This window comes from Uranotaenia lowii, chromosome 2 (genome assembly GCF_029784155.1).
Source record: "Uranotaenia lowii strain MFRU-FL chromosome 2, ASM2978415v1, whole genome shotgun sequence".
Taxonomy (NCBI): Eukaryota; Metazoa; Arthropoda; class Insecta; order Diptera; family Culicidae; genus Uranotaenia; species Uranotaenia lowii.
In genome coordinates, this window is record NC_073692.1 from 217,554,448 (window position 1) to 217,572,784 (window position 18,337).

Below are 18,337 nucleotides of genomic sequence, written 5' to 3' on the forward strand. Positions count from 1 at the left end.
ATCTTCCCACGATCAAGTCGTTCGACGCGCGTCAGCTAAAATCGGGGGCGGAGGACGAGGAGAAAAAGAAAACTTTTTCCCTATCAAAATCTTTTCGAGTTACCTCTTCCGGCACTGTTCTTCCTGATTACGTCACGATCGGGAGGGTTCGTCTGAGACTTTAAGTGCCTTCGGTCAGGTGTTGCCAGTAAGGCAAGCAGTTGGAACATACGGCTGCTTACTTTTACAATCAGGCACGCTGTTTTAAGCGCGGGGAGTCCGAAGTACATATCACGCCGGGATAAAATCAAGGGTTCTCTGAAAATTCGCTCTAAGCGAGTATGAGCACAGAGAACAGACATCGGGCCCCGAACAAAAATGTGTTGAAAACGTGTGTGAGAATACCAACCTAAGTTTCAAACCAAATTCGTAAGTGGACTACCATAAGATGTCGCTACCAGTACACATATTTTTCCATTTTTTCGACACGCTTAGAAATTAATACTTATAGCTTATCTCAAATGAGGCCATTGCAATATATGAGAGTAACACATTTTTTGTGTAATAAATTTTAAGAACATCTTGATTTAAAAAAATGCAAATCATATTTCAATCAAACTTTAATCGCTGTCATATGTCCCAGCATATGCCCCATATTGTTCAATCAATATTGGCGCTGAATTAAAGCTGAATTCCAAGTTTTAAAGTATGTCTGTCAGTAAATAGTTTTTTAGAACAGAGAATGTGAACATAAATGTTATAATTGTTAATTATGGGTCGGTATTCCGGTTGATGTTATCTTGTAACTCATGTTTAATAATAACTTTATTCATTTCTACTGATTACAAACTCTGAGTTACAAGTCCTCATGTATCGATCTCAGGTAACATCAACCAGAATATCGAGCCTTAATTTACAATTATAACATTTATGTTCACATTTTCTGTTCTAGAAAACTGTTAACTGATAGTAAAATCCCAACACATACTTTAACACTTGGAATTCAACTTTCAATTCAGCGCCACAATGGTTTGAACAATATGGGGCATATGACAGCGTTCGAGTGTGATTGAAATAAGATTTGTATTTTTTTAAATCATGATGTTTTAAAATTTATTACACCAAAATTTGTGTTACTGACATACATTGCACTGGCTTTCTTTGAAATAAGCAGTGAGTATTAATTTCTAAGCGTGTCGAATAAATGAAAACAAAAATAGGTGTACCGGTAGCACAAGGGAAGAATGCCACAGTGTGGTAAATTCCTGGAAAAAAAAAAAAAAAGTACCGGTAGCGACATCTTATGGATGTTAGTCCACTTACGAATTTGGTTTGAAACTTAGGTTGGTATTCACACACACGTGTTGAGCTCCAGCTCGAACTCTGTTCTCTGTTCTCTGTGGTATGAGTTCGAAGGAAAATCCAAGGAGAGAATCCATTTTTGGTTTTCACGAGCGTTCACCTTACTATCTCGGTAAATATTACCCTTTTATTATTTTCCGTGAGTGATCAGGCCAGACTGATCCAAAAAAGAAACGAAAAATGACAAAAATGATAAAAATAGACGAAAAAGATAATATTTACTCAAAAAGTGTCTTTTCAATATCACTTCTTCACAAACATTCTGGACAGGTATTTATTCCTTAGAATTACCGTCTAATCTAAATCGTCATGTGAAATGTAATACCACTGTAATACTTTATACATTTCAGATGACGATTTATTTCAGTGTGTCAATATTGACGTTCTCTCAATGACTTTTGTGTGTGATGTTGTTTTGGAAAGCATTGCAAAATGATTGCTTAAAAATCAAATTCTGGATCCTCGAAGTTTCGTAGCACCAAATGTGAAAAAGAATTGATTCTATTGGCTAAATTTCCCTTAAGAGGTATACCCTTTATAACGTGAGTAGAACAGCAAATTTTGGATATCTTAGCTGACGAACGTTGCTTTAATGCCTTACTCTGGATCTGTGACCAAGAAAGAGCCACGATGATTGAGAACTTATCCAAGAAACGTATGGTATTTGGAATAAGTTGCCTCATATTGTAGGTTTTATGTTTAAAAGAAAAGCGTTAGATGACGAGTTCATTTATTTTCCATTTTTCCACAATGCATCATCATCAGGCTAACAATCGTGGTGCTGATCATCGAATCCAAATGGATGAAAGCTGGTAGTCGGAGGCAAGAGTTCATTATTGAAAACAATTCCACCTGCTGGCACCGGGAAACATTCGAGGTGATCAAAGATTGCCATCCGTGTTCGGCGTTCGAAATCGCAAGCAGGTCGCAGGGCGTTTGCGTGCATACCCACAACAAGGAGGTGCTCCGGTGCCAAAGTGGTGAAATCGTCACCCGGAGGTATGTTGCTAATTTATTTTGTTTCTAACACTGGACTTCATTTAACTTTTTTTCTTACAGTTGTGACCGAGTAGCTTGGTTAGACGAAAAACATTACTGGTCGTTCCAAATTTCGCTTACCATAATCGGTAGTCTTTCGACAGCAGTGTCCTTCCTGCGACAAAAATCGCTCAACCGGAAGGCTATGCTTAAAATTCAAAACCAGTTAGGTACCTGCTAGACTTATCTTTTTAAACATTACTAAATCAATATAATACTATGCTTGCACTTTATCTGTCCTATGAATCAAAAACCTACCAGGATGAACAACTCCTGGTAGAGGTACCAATTGAGAGCTACGTCGTTTTAGCTCTTTGTCAATATCTAAGGGAACCAACGATCGGCCAACAACTTCATGTTAACTTTGTGCAAAGCAAATCTAATAACGACAGTGGAAAAGAAAACGTGGTCCTCAATCTTACAAAGCTGATTGCCGATTTTCACGATAGGGAAAATTGGCCAACAGCGGCTACTCACTGCCAGCTTCCAACACTGGTATGCAACTCTTGGATCGTTTCCGGGCTGTGTGGCGTTTGTCGCCGCATCACCAAAGCCCACGTTCAATACTCGAAAGCACCCAAACAGATTCTTGGCTTCAAAGGAAACACGCTGCTTGCCCCGGCTGAAGTATCTATGTTCACCAAGTTTTGCGAGGTTGATATAGAGTCGGCAGTTCGACAAGTGCTTCGCCTGGAATCGGATACAGTCGTCCCCGGTCTACCGGAAGAACTCGGAAAATTTGAAAGACACCTGGCTCAGCCGCTTAAAGTTCACAACATCTATAAGCTTGTTAACAATGTTCAAAATATTAGGGTTTCATCGAGCCAAGAATATGAGCAACTACAGAAAGACGATACTCTACAGCGCTTCGATTTTCACGCTAATCACAAATTTGCAGAAGGGTACGAAAAAACTATAGCCGATGTTATAATTTTCGCGTGCATGGATTTGATTTTGAAACGAATTCCGTTTGAGAGCATTGAACGAATGCTGCCTCTTACGGCCGGCTGGTATACCAGAGTCAAGCTCGATGACGATGACGAAACTTTGTTCCAAATATGCCAAATGCTTATCACAAATCTTCAGAACAATCTGACACCGTTCCTCGGATTCCAACAATTACAAGTGGATCTTCCACCATCCTATAGTCTCTACAAGGCGGACAGTAAAAAGATGAACTTGTTCGGCGATAAAATTTTGACCACCAACCAGGCAGAGGTTGAGGGGATTTTGCAGAAAATTAAACGACTCGATTTAGACATCGGAAGCGCGCGAAACGACCGAGATGCAAACCTGTTCGACTGGGACGCGGTGCCATTGGACGCAAAACCTGAAGGTATTTTTTTTTAATTTTACAATAGAAGTAAGTTTTTGACTTTTCCAATAATTTAACGGCCACGTTCAAACTAAGCAACTAAACTTCCTACTGTAAGTACTATAGAAAGTTTAGTTTGCTTTAAAATAATCAATTAGATAAACTACAAATCTTTTATGAAGAAAGGTACCAAAATAACGTAACATTTCAGTTTCTGTTTATGGCAATCTTTTATCGCAAAACTTAATGTATGTAATCACTCGACATAGTTAATGGTGAAACATAAAACTAAAATGTTATTTTAAATTGTTTTTCTTGATGAAACATTAGGGATGAATCATCCTTCGGGATAAAAATCCCGAGAAAAAGGAAAAAAAATGATGAAACATTTAAGATACTTGGTCAGACAAACATTATCGACGTGTTTAACGTTATATTCACGTTTGAGATAGAATTATTCATTTATCAAGAAATTTGGAAGTGGTCGTAAAACTCAAATCTAACTATCTATTACTCACCAGATGTCGGCACATCCGGTCTTTTACCCACTAGATGTCAGAATTCACTGGTTTGTGTCTTGCACAAACAATGTAACCTTTAGTAACGCTAACGCCTTGGGAGCTTTCCCAAAAGCTCTATCATCTTTTTTCCTGCTACGAGCTTTGCGCTTTGTAAGCTCACATGAAATCAACACTGCGTCATCAAAACAACCAAAATGTTATATAGAGCTGATATTCCATTTAAATCACTTTTCTGGTGCACGCTCATTTTTACTTAACCATATTTGGTTCAAAAATAACCATTTTATGACATTTGTCTCAAAACTATCAATATGGTTATTTTTTATGAATTTTTCCAAGATCAATTTTAACCATTTAGGAACTTCTCGAGTATAAACCATAAAATGGTTGAATAATTTGACGTCTTTTCATCGCCATTTTGGAAGCGACCAATGGTGCAGCCGAACGCGTTTGTAAATATCTATTTTTCCCCGTAACTCAATCAAGTTATCGAGTTTATCATATCGAATCCGTAGGAAATCATGAAAAGTAAGTGATTTGCTATAAATTTTCGTTATTACTTTAATCTAAATAACCACAAAAAAAAAACAATTTCAGGGCACCGGATGGACATAGCTCCAGGTCCAATTCAAAAACTAATTGTATCGAAACAACCAGCTTGCGAGGATGCATTAACGTTACCTGGCCACAACAGCAGCAGACGCAAGAAAAAAAAACATCAATAGCTCTACGTGAAAGATTTTATGTACCTTACGAAATCGTGGACTGGAAGATACATTATTTATGAAAAGGTGATAGCCCCCAGGATTAACAAGGTTGGTTATTAAATGATTTTTATTTGTTTTTCAGAATGCGTCAGTAGCGCCAGATGATTTCAACCGCAACAAACTAATTATCTACTGGAACCTTGAATGACACCATCAAAACGCTCCAACTAATCCTCCGTTAGTGCAATCTAATAGTTCAGATCATCCGACCCTTCCTCCGGCAGCAGCACCAAAGTACACGAGATCTCCACTTCCGTCACGGCAGAACTTCTGCTACCGCTGGTTGTAAGGCTGTGTTGAGCCTGAGTTTTCTGCTCCCGTTTAAATATTTATTTATTTTATATTTCGGTAAAAATGTCATTTAATTAAAGTGGAAAAAGTATTATTTATAAGAAATAAAGAAACAAATACAAAAAACCGTGTTTTTCCTAATTCCGTACCCTGGGTTCCCATGGGTCACGGCGGCGGTGTGCATGCTTGTGATAATGATGGTTTACTATCATTGTCCTGAGAGGGTCGTTGCACACATCTTGTCAAGCATGGATCATAATATGACTCAAATTAGAAGGCGCGATGGACACCTTTATTTTCATTAAATTAGCGGTAGGTTCAGTGGTGTCCCAATTTTTCATGATCCATGTTGATAAGATGAATGGGAGTTGAAACACTTGCCCTCCCTTCCGTTGAACAATGGGAAAATTTTGCAGTGAAAATATCACAATTTGTTGTCATAAAGTGATACTTTTCAATAGGGCATAATCTGTTTGGTAAGGTAGTTAGCTAGTTTAGTTTCATAGCATTAGGATGTTTCAAGTATTGCTAGGTTAGGTATAGGTAATGGTATTCGCCTCCCCAATGCTCTAGAAAGTGTGCATTTGCGGTTTATGAATTTCGTTGGCTTATTCTTAAATCAAGCATTTTACAAGAGCTAGAGGCTCATTGGACGGGAATGCTGTTTTGACAAATATGATATTTCACTTTGTAATACACTTTCGACATTTGTTTTTATTTATTTATTTACTTTTGGTAGATTTATACATTTTTCGGTTAGGATTGAAATTCATAAATCGAAGTTTAAAATAGAAAATATGATTTCGATAAGCAAGAATGAGTAGATAGTTCGGATCATTCATTTCGGGCATTTAAAAACAGGCACAAGGTTTATTAGAATTGAACCCCTATCGTGTAGATTGGGTATTATAGTTTGTTAGAGAAGTTGTCCACAATTAGTGATGAGGTTTTAATTAACAGCACTGTTTTTTCTTGTTCTGTTGATAAGTGGACGATACCACTATTTAAGCTTACAGTTCATTGTTGGATGAGTTTAAGAGACACCTTTTCTAGATTATGTTTTCATGATATCCTAATTGAGTTATCGAACAACCGTGTAGTCGCGTAAAATCAATCTTTTGAATATATCTTTTACTTAGCAAATCTATGATTATTTTAAAATCAAACTAGCAAGAATCCAAATTTATGGAAACGAGTAAGGTTAGGTGACAGGTAGGGAAAATTCAACTACGGTAAGATAGTGAACCCTTCTGACAACGATATCGAGGCGTTAGTATATGATATCATACTATTTGATACCATACTGCTATTGCTCGGTTGAATTGAAGGTTGGGTTAACTCAGGCATGTCAAACTGGGGGTTTGCGGGCCGCATGCGGCCCGCGGCCTTGGTCAATGCGGCCCGCGTAGCCCCGTCTTAAATTGTGACAAAAAAAAACACCACTGATTTTAATGTAACATATTACTGCAAAAAACTAAAGTTAAATGTAACGTATTCAACTTAATGCAATAAAAGTTCCAACATGTGCATACCCCAGTTTATCTGATCCCGTGCCCGTGGCTTGAAGCATCGCCAATTTTCGACATTTTTGGAAGACATTAGACATGAATTCGATTGTGTTTCCTACTACACAGAAGTACGCTGGCTTTCTTGCTACGAGAGGAAATAATATTATTTTTTGAGATGAAAGGTGAACCTGTTGAACATTTTCAAGCAGACGACTGGGTTCAGGATTTGGCATTTGCCGTTGATCTCACTGGCCACCTGCAAGATTTGAACTTAAAACTTCAACGATAAGAAAAAAATATCATAACTTCATGTGATGATGTATAAAATTTTCAAGCGAAGTTACGGTTATGGATCAACCAAACTTCCAAAGAGAACATCATTTAGTAAATACGTACTTCCCCTAGAATCCTCACAAGATGCATACAAAAGCCGTTTTCGTGACTTTTATTCATACGAGCAAGAGTTTTCGTTGTTTGTATCTCCATTTTCGTTTGCTCCTGAAAATGTTGCTGATAATTTGCAACTAGAGATGATAGAGCTGCGGTGCGATTCATTATAAAAAGCGAAATACATTGAAGTGGCTATACCAAAATTTTACAGCTATTTGCCTGAATGCTGCGTTGAGTTACGGAAATTTGTTGCCAGAATTCTTGCTATGTTTGCAAGTATCTATCTATGTGAGCAGTTTTTTTTCCATAATGAAAGCTACAAAAACTCCTCTTCGTTCGAGATTATCTGATAAAAATTTATGACCAATAATGAAAGTGTCAGTTACAAATAAGTCAGTAAGTCTGTAACTCAGAAAAGATGTCAAGCATCAGGACAATAGATGCATTGTAATAAAAGAATGTTAAATATTAAAAGCATTCCAAGTTTAATTATAACTATATTCCATTGTATTGTATCCAATCTCCGCAAAACTAATATGTTAAGTTTTCTAACTGATTTTGGCAGCGACCCTCTACGTCATAGAAAATTTATACCTTAACGAGTTTGACATGCCTGGGTTAACTCGAAGTTCATATGGGGCCCACCAACCGTCCTAGTCCGTCGAGCACTATCTTAACGCTTCCCTAAACTGGTGCTTCAGAACCCTCGGGCTCTGTTGCCGCTATCCTTTTCTAAGCTATACTACTCTCATTTAAAATTTTCCTCTTCTGTCCCCCGTTCTGTTTTTCCTTTCCGGGTCAGCCAGGCGCTCATAAACCCATAAACAAACAAAAAAAACAAATACAAAAAACCGTGCTTTTCCTAATTATGTCGATAATTGAAAAAATGCAGGTTGCTAAAAACTGCCCTGTAAAATACGATTGAAAAATAACCATTTTTAAACTTCTCCCCCAGAATCCCATTCGGTTGAAAAATAACCATATTCGAACTTCTCCCCTAGAAGTCATTTTATGGCTTCTCAAGGAGAACTCATAAAATGGCATTTCCCGGGAAAAGGTCAAAAATGGTTATTTTTGAATCGTAAATGGTTTAATAGTTTCTAGCGTGTATTAATTCTATCTTCATGCTTCAAATGAGCATTAACTATTCACTTATGTATGCCACTCAACAAAACGCGATAAAACTTACACGCTCATTTTTACTTAACCATTTGCGAATGAAAAATAACCATTTTTTAGTTTTTTCTGCAGAACTGCCAATATGGTTATTTTTCATAAATATTTCATGTTACAATTTTAACCATATTCCAACTTTTCTGTTATTCACCGAAAAAAGAATGAAAATTTAACCTCAATCGAAAAAAACATTGTATAATGGCAAAGTTGTTCGCGTTGTTCGGAAGTTTTTCATCCAATATCGGATGGATTTCAGCTGAAGGGTTAAAAAATTTTCAATTTAAGGATCAAATAACATAGCACACCCGCTGCTGGAAGGTAATTCATTGCTAATATTATCCTTGAGTTCGACAGGTAACAAAATTTATTTGTAGGAAACTTATGGCCAATCTTCAATACCATTCTTCCTCTCATAGTCAGCTAACAAGTACTATGGCCATCCTGTTTAGGATCATAAAAATGCCCTACATCCTACAGCGGGCTACCCCTGGCAGGCCAGAGAAGCCATGAGGTTTGTATTCTTTTCAATATGTGGATCGTCGGCAGTTCCGGTATTGCTTATGCCATTTCAGGATGCAAATCGGATAGCGAAATGCGAAAATTCGACGTGATAGATTTGTTTGCCGTCACCCTGGCCACCCTTCTAAAATCAACTGAATGTCGGCAGAGCAGAACCATTTAAATAGGACTACCACTCCGGATACTTTCAAGGTTTCGATGCCTTGCGGAAAAGGATGAATTCTCATTCCGACAATTCCATCGAATCGGAAGTAAAATATATCCTGGAGCTTTAACCACCTTTAACTGCATGCCTTAAAGATCGCAACAAAATCATGTGTCCCTGCCAAGAAGACTCCGAGGACAATCAAACAAGTACTCCCGGTATGGTAAAATATTTTCTGACATATGTATTTATGATTTTCTTTTAAAATGTTTTATTTATTTTAGGACGTCGAAATTCTAGTGTTAGCACAATTGTCATCAAAAGCATAAAGGACCACCACTTCAAGCGCAGCTGTTAGCGTTTCCTGTTTTGGCTTCGCTGCCGGTCAGCGATACAATTTGACCTCAGGAACAGTAAATGTACCAGTAAATGTAGTTCGATATCCATTTGAGAAAAGCACAGGAATGGCCCTGGCGGACAGGATGAACATGTTTTGGTACCGTACGCTAGTTCCGGGAGCCGAATCATCAACTCTACAAGCTACTTCCTCCTGCGCCACGTTAACCGATGATGGCTTCACCTCCTGTACCAGCTACCAACATTACCAACATTCACCCGGCCCCAATAAATTTAAAAGCACCTAAAAAGAACGTCCTTCAGTCAGCCAATCCGTTTGAAGGCTTCCACTTGTCTAGGCCCAACAGCAAGCTTCAGGGAATAGTTTGTAGTGAGCTTATTCTACAACAGCTGGCTCAAAAACCGTCCCGTGTACCGTCCCAGAAGGACTTTGATTTCTGTCGCAAAAAAAAAACTATTTAGAATAAAAATATACTAAATACTATCACTAATCTTTCTTAGGTTTCTTTGATTTTGCGATTGAACGAAAAATGACAATTTTTATCGAAATTTAAGACAAATCCTCATGAATCTAAAATAGCAACTCATTTGAATTTCGGTTGAAAAATAACCATTTTTCAACTTCTCCTCCAGAATCCTATTCGGTTGAAAAATAACCATATTCGAACTTCTCCCTAAAAAGTCATTTTATGACTTCCCATGGAGAACTCATAAAATGACATTTCCCGGGAAAAGGTCAAAAATGGTTATTTTTGAAACATAAATGGTTTAATAGTTTCTAGCGTGTAACTTTTATGTGCGTAATCGAGTATTATTTTTTTTGAGATTATAGAGTTGTTTTTGACATTTCTTACGCACACTCGCTGAGCGTGTGCAGATGAGACGGGACAATTAACCTCAAAAACTCTCGGTACAAAAAACGGGCAGCCGGTCGACACACATGGTCGTTTTTGAGGTTAATTGTCCCAAAACTGAAAAGTGTTGGTGAAACAACCAGCAAAAATTCACGAACACTACCAGCGGCAAATATTGTCGCTGAATCCCCAAACCGGAGTTATCGTCAATGAGCGCTGGCGACATTTACTGGCGACACTCACTGGCGACAAGTTATTATCAGGACGTGTACAACTTCGGGTGTGTTCTTATACCAAAGATTTTTTATTTCAAAGGAAAGTGCCGCAAAAATAAAGGATTTTTTCCTTTGGTTTTGGTATAAGGTACACCGGGGTAAGTGGGGACGCGGGGTAAGTGGGGACGGTGGCTATTAAAACAATACTATCAACTATTTTTTCAAACTTTTAATGCAGAATGTTAAATTTACTTGTAATCTATCCAATAACTGTTAAAGAGATACGGTTCTGACAATAACGGATGTTTACGATGACTTTTCGTAAATTTTCTAATTTTAACTACGATGTGGAGTTGATGTGCATCTTTTTCAATCGCGAATTTCTCGTAAACTAGCTGGCTCTTGACGAAAAACTCTACATGGAAACAATCCTTACATTAGAAACAACCAGTTAGGAAAAGAAACGGCGATTAAAAATTAAGAAAAAAGAGTTTATTTTCAAAAATCTAAAATATTGTCTCCAAACCCTACCTGGGGTAAGTGGGGACGGCTTCATACATACTTGACGTTTAGATACTTTTTCAATTTTCTCTCCTTCATTCAATACATTTTAGCTTTATTTAGCATACGAACCATGAAAAGTTGGGAAAAAACTTGTGTTTTCTGGAATAAGCATATATTTTCGATAAAATCGGATATCGTGTGTTGCAACATAAATTACACACAATTATCACTACGATGAACTTTTTTTCAAAATTTTCGACGGTTCGAGCAATAAAGTAACGTATTCAACCAAGAAAACACAAATTTGTTGAAAATTTCCTGAGAAATCAAAGGGAAAATCTACCGTTCCCACTTACCCCATAAAGCGGGGTAAGCGAAAACACCAGCAGTCCATAACACTTCACGTGATAACTTTTTTCGCTTTTCGTCTATCAAGCTCATCCCTTCAGCATTTGTAAACAACATGTTCTGCATCACATTGAAAGCGATTTTATCAAAATTGATCAATTGCTGATTTTTAAATGATTTTTTTAAGTTGAACTAACAAAAAACCGTCCCCACTTACCCCGGTGTACCTTAAATAAAAAATCCTTTGGTTCAAATGCATTTTCCTCTGTTTCAAAGATTTTTTCTTTTGAAAAATCTTAGATTCAAAATATTAAGGCTTTGATACAAAAACCAGTTTCATTTGATTTAAAGTTATTATCTTTGCTCAAAGGTAATTTAGATATAGATTTAAAAGCATTTATTCATTGAACCATTTCCCATTTATTCCAAATGGAAGATTTTTACCCTGTTGTTTCGAAGTTCCTATTAGGAGTTTGAATAATAAAAAGATACAATTTTAGTTCTTAAATTCTTTTTTATTCACAAACACATAAAACACTGGTTCACTATAACCGAGTAGGGTCCTTGATATCGTTGACAAAGTTTTGCATTCTCCGTGGGCCGGTCAATAAACTTCCGAAAGCCACTCCAGCTGCTGGCTGGTCCGACTGGTGATAGCCGTTGAAGATTGGGCCGAAAAAATACGACCGCGGGATTTGGGGAGGTGTTACTTTGCGCAGCTTTCTCCATGTTCGAGAGACTTGGAAATCTATCCGTCGGCCGTGGTCCTGTAACTATACAAGCGTTTTAGAAAATCTTGAATTTACTTAAATATTCAGTATTTATTAACTTACACTTACCATTTTGCATCCTGAATCCTCCTTATTTATAGCTTACTCCGATTCACTGGTTTGATTTTTAAAACGAGCGGCCGAACTTTATTCGATTTTTCGGTTTTCTGTTCTTCTTGCAAGTCAATGCAAAATATCTTCTAAGTTTGAAGTTTTTGTTTCAAAAAATTATTCTTTTCAGTTTAAAACATTTTTCTTCGGTTGAAAGAAAATTTACTTTGTTTCTAAAGAAATATGCAATTGAACAAATTTCTTTTGAACCAAAGAATTTGTTTGAAATCAAAGTCCAAAGTTATTCAATTCAAAAAATTTATTCTTTTTTTCAAAAATTATTCTTTTCAATCAAAACTATAATTCATTGATTCAAAGAAAACAGGAGCTGGATTCAAAAAAATGAATGTTTTGAATCAAAGTCAGATTTATTTCGTTCCAAAATTCAAGTTTACTCTGCGTGAATACACGGAATCGTCCATCTTGTGACAGGCAATCGTAATCATAGGCATGGTAGGCGAACAAAAAGCGCTCCGTCTACACCCCCCACCAATGAGAAACTTTTGGTACTCCTTGCCTACTGTTGCTCAATATGCAACCACCCGTAACTGTATAGGCATGCTGGTTATTACTTTACAAAAGCGTTGCCAGCAATGATATTTCACAACGTCGCTAGTTGGCAAGGTTGCCGATCACCAGCGCGAAAACTTCGGATTTCAACTTCAATGACAATAGGACTATGCGAGGCGCGTCTATTAAACATCAGTGCTCCCAGAACAACCGCCGATCTTTTCTTTTTACTTAAACAACTTTACTTAACAACACGTTTCTTCGCATAAATCCCCATACATTTGCAAAGCACTTGCGCAAATTCAGTGCTTGTAAATATAATTTGTTAGTTTTTTGGATTTTCTGAGTATATTGGTAAACTTTGTCAAAAATATGTTTGCAACAATCAGTGTTAATCGTATACCTTGCTAGTATAAATTAAAAAATGCTTACATAGAAATACCAAATTTGCGCAGATGGTTTGCTATCACAGAGGAGGAAAGAAGAAGGTCTTTTTTTTGTAAAATCTTTATTTGAAACGGTCATACCTTGAGCACTTTGAGGCTTTAATGAGCGAAACTCGTTTTGTGTGTTTAAAATTGTTGGCTTAAGTTTAGATCATCACTTTTTAAAGAGAACAGGAAATAGATAGGGGAATATGAAAAGAATAGGTAACAGACACAGATCAATAGCTTTTAGGAAAAAGTATAATATTTCGAACATGCATTCCAAGTCCATCACAGCTAACACATCCCTCACTGGAACGTCGGGTGGTTTTCCTTGGTCACGAAAGAAGAAGGATTAAAAATTAGATTTGTGAAAATTTCGTAACACGCTTGCCGCAAATGTGCTGCTCTCAGAAGCTAAACTCAAAATGTTATTAAATAAATAATAAAAAAAAATTCTACTAGATTGAACGCAACAGTTGCGGAATATACTAAATTTGTAAAATTTACCCAGCTAGTTTTGGTATAAAGAATGCAAATTTTCGGTGTCCCTCGACTAGATTTCTTCGCAGTCCTTAATGTTTGAAATAATTTATTAATAAAAAAAAAACTTTTATTCTAGGCGGAAAACTTCCAACGAAACGAATCGATCGAAAAAAGCATCAACTGGAATGTTTGGCCAACGAAGTCATTGCCCTGGCCCAACCGGGTGATATCATCGTGGACTTTTGTTCTGGAACTGGTCATTTAGGAATACTTCTCGCTCAACTTCTTCCTTCCTGTACAATTTATCTGCTGGAGAACAAAGAGGAATCACAGCAGCTGGCAATGGACCGGGTCCAGCGGCTCAAGCTGAACAACGTGCTATACTTCCAATGTAACCTGGATTATTTTACGGCTCGATTCGATATCGGAGTATCGCTGCATGCCTGTGGAGTGGCCACCGATATCGTGTTGGAGAAGTGTTTCCACTGTCGAGCGAAGTTTGTCAGCTGCCCGTGCTGCTACGGAAAACTATACGAAATGGAACGAATTCGGTATCCTCGGAGTGAGGTTTTTCAGCAGTCGGACTTGCTGATGAAGGAATATTTGTGTATAGCTCACTGTGCCGATCAGACGCACGATTTGAACAGCACCCGGACGAATGTGGAAAAATCTCTACAGGGTTTCTACTGCATGGACGTTATAGACAAAGATCGTGCGCTGCGGGCCGAAGAACTCGGATATTCGGTGGAACAAAAGCGTTTGAGACCCGAGAATTGCACCCCGAAAAATAGAATTCTCATAGGGACGTTGTGATTTTTTTTTCGTATTAACAATTTTGTGTAATCCTTGATAAACAAACCTAGAGAAAAAAACTATGTGTTATAAATAAAGGTTTATATTTCATTCATGATTTGATATTATTTTGAGAAAATCAAAAACTTTTTATCAAAAGCTAACTAAAATTATTTTCCCGGCTGATATCGGTTTATCAACGATGTATTATAAATAATGCACATATGTATAGCAATAACTTACGCTAGGATGCGAAACAATATCAACAAAAGGTGTAGGATACCGAACAGGTGTGATCAACAACAATCGGTACGGCACACAATCAACAGCGCGTTACTCGTCATCCTCGTCATCAGCCTCACCACCTCCTTCCAAAATGGACCGTATATTATCTATAACATCCTCCGGCACGTCCAGTGGCTTCTCGCTCAGTTTTCCCGTTTCGGGATCGGTCACGTAGATTTCGTAGATGGTTCGGCTGGGGTCGTTGGTGTCCTGACTTTCGACCAGGACCAGCGAGTTCAAGTCGATGTTTTCCAGCGCAGCCAAATCCGACGATTCCGTAACGGTTTCCTCTGGCACTTGTTCCTCCGGTTCCGTTTCCTCCTTTTTCAGGATTTCTCCTTTGGTTTCAATGTGCTGTTGCGGCTCTTCTGGGTTGCAAACAACCTGTTGTTGGTTCTCGTAGGAGTATGGCTCCGGTTTGGAAACTAAAAGCTGTTGTTCACTGGGGTAATTTTCACTAGTTCTATCTACCATTGTTTCTTGAAGTGCATCCGATTCATTCACCTGTCGCAGCTGTTCAGGAACTGTGATTACAACAGGTGATATATCTTGAACATCGGGTTTGGCGTGCGGTAAGATGTAAGTCACGGGATAAGATTGTTCTACGGTAGACTGAAGGGAGACAAAGGAATCGTTAAGCGGTGTGCTGCTGGAATAGTTTTCATGGGTTTTCACTGGATGGGCCACCGGAGCATTGGAGGGTGTCGGGATATAAACATCGCATGTACCATAAAATCTGTCCTCTAAAGATTTGAGATAGTCATCACTTTCCATCGGATAGGCTACAACATTTTGGTTGCGATTGTCAAAATTTTGCAACGTTATGTAATTCTGCTCTGGGCCCGTCGTTATTGGATGCCCATATGGCTGAGCTGAGTACGCTTGCGGTTCAGCCTTAATCTCATAAATACTCCTCGAAGAATTGTCCACAATATGGATGTCCATCGTTTCTATGTCTAGCTCGGATTCTCGTAAGCTTTGGGAGCCCGCAATTGGGGTCGATGGTTCGTCATTAGGAATAAAGGTAGCATCTGATATCGTCGTGGCTATGCTTTGGTTTGGTCCGAGACACTCAACGCTGCTGCTATTTTGATCACCAGGTTCATCGAAAACATCGTCTTGCTGCTCTTGCGACTTGGGAACCAATGCGGGCGGATCTTGAACTCCTTGATTAGCTGGAGTTACCGTTTGTTGTTGCGGGGTGGTTTCAGGCAACATATCTTCTCCCTCGTTGTTGTTAGTCTTTCGCTTCCGCCGTCTTTTGGGCTTCACCTCTTTCGCCACTGGCGTATTCTTCATTAAATTTTCCGCATCCAGCATAACCCGTTCCGATTTACTTACCCGTTTAGTAGGATTGCGATTTTTTGTTTCACCCAACAATAATCTAAAATTATGAAAACAAAAATCGTTAGCCCCATCAAAAAATATATTAAAGAAAAGTGTTACTTTTTCGTTATTTTCTGCTCCCTCATTTTCTTCTCGTTTTCCAGCTTCATTTGGCGCTCCATTTCCTTCCGTCGTTCGATTTCCTCGTCCTCCTGTTGGAACTGTTCCTGCAGCTCCTCGATGTTAAATTGTTTAGGATAAAGTAGCGCTTTGTTGACTAACCGCATGTTGAGACGTTCTTCTTTCTTGAACTGCAAAAAAAAAGGTTAAACTCAAAAACAAAACCAAACTTTAATGTTTACACTCACCTTTAACTTCAAATCTCGTCGAGTTCGATTTGGGAATAGTTGGTTCATCATCGAGAAATCTGTACCGATAGTGTGTAAACACCTGTAGAAACGTATCGTTTCCTCCGGGGGCCAATCTTTCGTTCTTTTATACCTGCTATAATATCCCGAATCTAAAACAGAAATCAAATAAAGTTTTGTAGAATGCCATTATTGGAAAAAAACACTCACTTCCGCTAAACTCGTCCTGATAGACAACCTCGGTTCTGGCAAGCGCATCGCGAATTTCCTTTTCTCTCTCATTCTCAACCACTAAACTGGCCTCGTCCAGAATCATTTCTCCGTTTGGGCCCAGCTTCAATTGTGGTGTCAGTTGGACCGGAGCTTTCGGAGCAGGTTCCGGTGGCGGTGGCATTGCAGGTGCCGGGGTTGGCGATCGGGATTTGCTGACGTCTCGAGATATTCGTCCCCCAGACCCGCTAGCTTGCCAGGCATTTTCCATCGATCCTTTTTTGCTTGGTGCCGGGTTTTTCATAGGATTTTTTGCTGGATCGTAGTAGATCATATCGAACATGGTGAACGTTTGCCGGTCCATGTTTTGATACTTGAGCCGTTTACGATGTTCACGTTTTGCTTTCTCAGTTTCTTCCTGTTTGATTGATTTTCGCGATTTTAGACTGACATCCGAGTAGGATTTGTTCGATGTCATCGACTCCGTGCGTATCCTTTTGCGGGGACTGTTCAGAGCGTTGATGTAGTTGAATTTGCCATCCATTTTTTTAGGTGACTGGATTTCATCGCCGGAAGCGCTTTCTCCAACCGTTGGTGGAGGTATAACTATGCGGGGAGGTTCTGCTACAGGATCTGAAATTTCAACAAAAGTTATAGATCAAGTCCATAAACTTCAAGAAGTATTGAATATTACTAGGAAATTTAAACGCTGATTTCTGGTCTTCAGGACTCGATACCGAGTTTTCTTTCGATCGCCCTTCCGGAACCGGTTCCACTGCAGGACTCGAGACCGATTCTTCTCGAAGCGATACCTTTCTCTCGCGAACATTCTCGTTGGTCGATTTGCCTTCCAGAGATGGTACATCAGTGTTCGAATTGGCTGTGATCTCTGAAGTTGCTGCAGTGGCAGCAGAGACAACGGGCTTAACATTCACAGAAGCAGCAACAGCCGAAGAATCCTTCACTGGTCTTCTGATAGCCAGTGTTGGCTTAATGCGTGGCCTTCGCATTGCCATTTTCAGACTCGTGGGTTTAGCAAAACCGTGTAGTTTAACTTTAAGCCATACGCGTGCGGAACTAAATGTCACCTATCATTATTCTTTGTACCATTGCCGGAAACGTATGTTTACTGTGATGAGAAAAGGATTTGATAAGTTAATCCTAACTTATGATGAAATTATGTGGAAATTTTGCCTTACCATTACCAGAAAATTGGAAAAACAGCGACTGAAAAAGTTCGCCAGCATGTTTTTCCGATTCCTCGTTGTGTGACATTCGTCTCCGCGGGAAAAAAAGGTGCACTTTCTGACAAGGTACTAATTTTATAGGTTTGTTCAATGACTCTCTAACGGGGTGTTCGTAAATAGATTTTTTCTATCGAAGTATAGTTTTTATTATCGAAGCTGGCGTTCGTAAATTATAAACGAACTGTATGCAAACGCTCTGGATGGTGGTTTCTTGACATCTACCAAAAAATCCATTTACGAACGCGCTATCAATATGATTTTTTGAAGATTGCTTTATATTAAATTCACGAGTTTTTTTCATGCTTGGATTTGCTGGAAACTTATCCCGGTTATTGAATTCTGCTTTATTTTTTACCAAGAACTTTAAGTTCTGCCATCTACAATTGATTCGTATCAGCCAATATCCATTGATGTGGAATAGAAACACCCCCATAAAAAAATTACATTTTTTTTATTTTCAATTGTGTAAAGAGCGCTATGCCCTTTCAGTATAATAAGCTAGATTTTTGAAATTCATT

General features: G+C 38.5%; 3 protein-coding genes and 1 long non-coding RNA gene across 5 annotated transcripts; 3 read left to right on the top strand and 1 right to left on the bottom strand.

Moving 5' to 3' along the window:
• The first annotated feature begins 1,723 nt into the window (after positions 1–1,723).
• LOC129746042 (protein JTB) lies at positions 1,724–2,775 on the top strand. Of its 2 annotated transcripts, XM_055739466.1 has the most exons (4): positions 1,724–2,027; positions 2,107–2,340; positions 2,401–2,549; positions 2,641–2,775. In XM_055739466.1, exons 1-4 carry the CDS (start codon positions 1,972–1,974, stop codon positions 2,643–2,645), a joined length of 444 nt encoding a protein of 147 aa, XP_055595441.1. In that variant the 5' UTR covers positions 1,724–1,971; the 3' UTR covers positions 2,646–2,775. The 2 variants fall into 2 exon arrangements, with proteins under 2 accessions (XP_055595441.1, XP_055595440.1); XM_055739465.1 differs by lacking the exon at positions 2,641–2,775 and having other exon boundaries at positions 2,401–2,560.
• On the top strand, positions 2,599–14,494 carry LOC129746041 (glutathione S-transferase C-terminal domain-containing protein homolog). The gene is made up of 2 exons (XM_055739464.1): positions 2,599–3,715; positions 13,728–14,494. Exons 1-2 carry the CDS (start codon positions 2,599–2,601, stop codon positions 14,402–14,404), a joined length of 1,794 nt encoding a protein of 597 aa, XP_055595439.1. The 3' UTR covers positions 14,405–14,494.
• Positions 4,514–6,214, top strand: LOC129746043 (uncharacterized). The gene is made up of 3 exons (XR_008737226.1): positions 4,514–4,743; positions 4,813–5,006; positions 5,065–6,214. It is a non-coding gene; the product is annotated as an uncharacterized LOC129746043 (long non-coding RNA).
• Position 14,495: 1 nt separating the features above from the next.
• LOC129746040 (transcription factor TFIIIB component B'' homolog) lies at positions 14,496–17,861 on the bottom strand. The gene is made up of 6 exons (XM_055739463.1): positions 17,772–17,861; positions 17,267–17,701; positions 16,573–17,205; positions 16,363–16,514; positions 16,115–16,305; positions 14,496–16,052 (listed from the first exon to the last, which is right to left on the bottom strand). The coding sequence occupies exons 2-6, from the start codon at positions 17,586–17,588 to the stop codon at positions 14,717–14,719; spliced, it is 2,634 nt and encodes an 877-aa protein (XP_055595438.1). The 5' UTR covers positions 17,589–17,701; positions 17,772–17,861; the 3' UTR covers positions 14,496–14,716.
• Between the last annotated feature and the right edge of the window lie 476 nt (positions 17,862–18,337).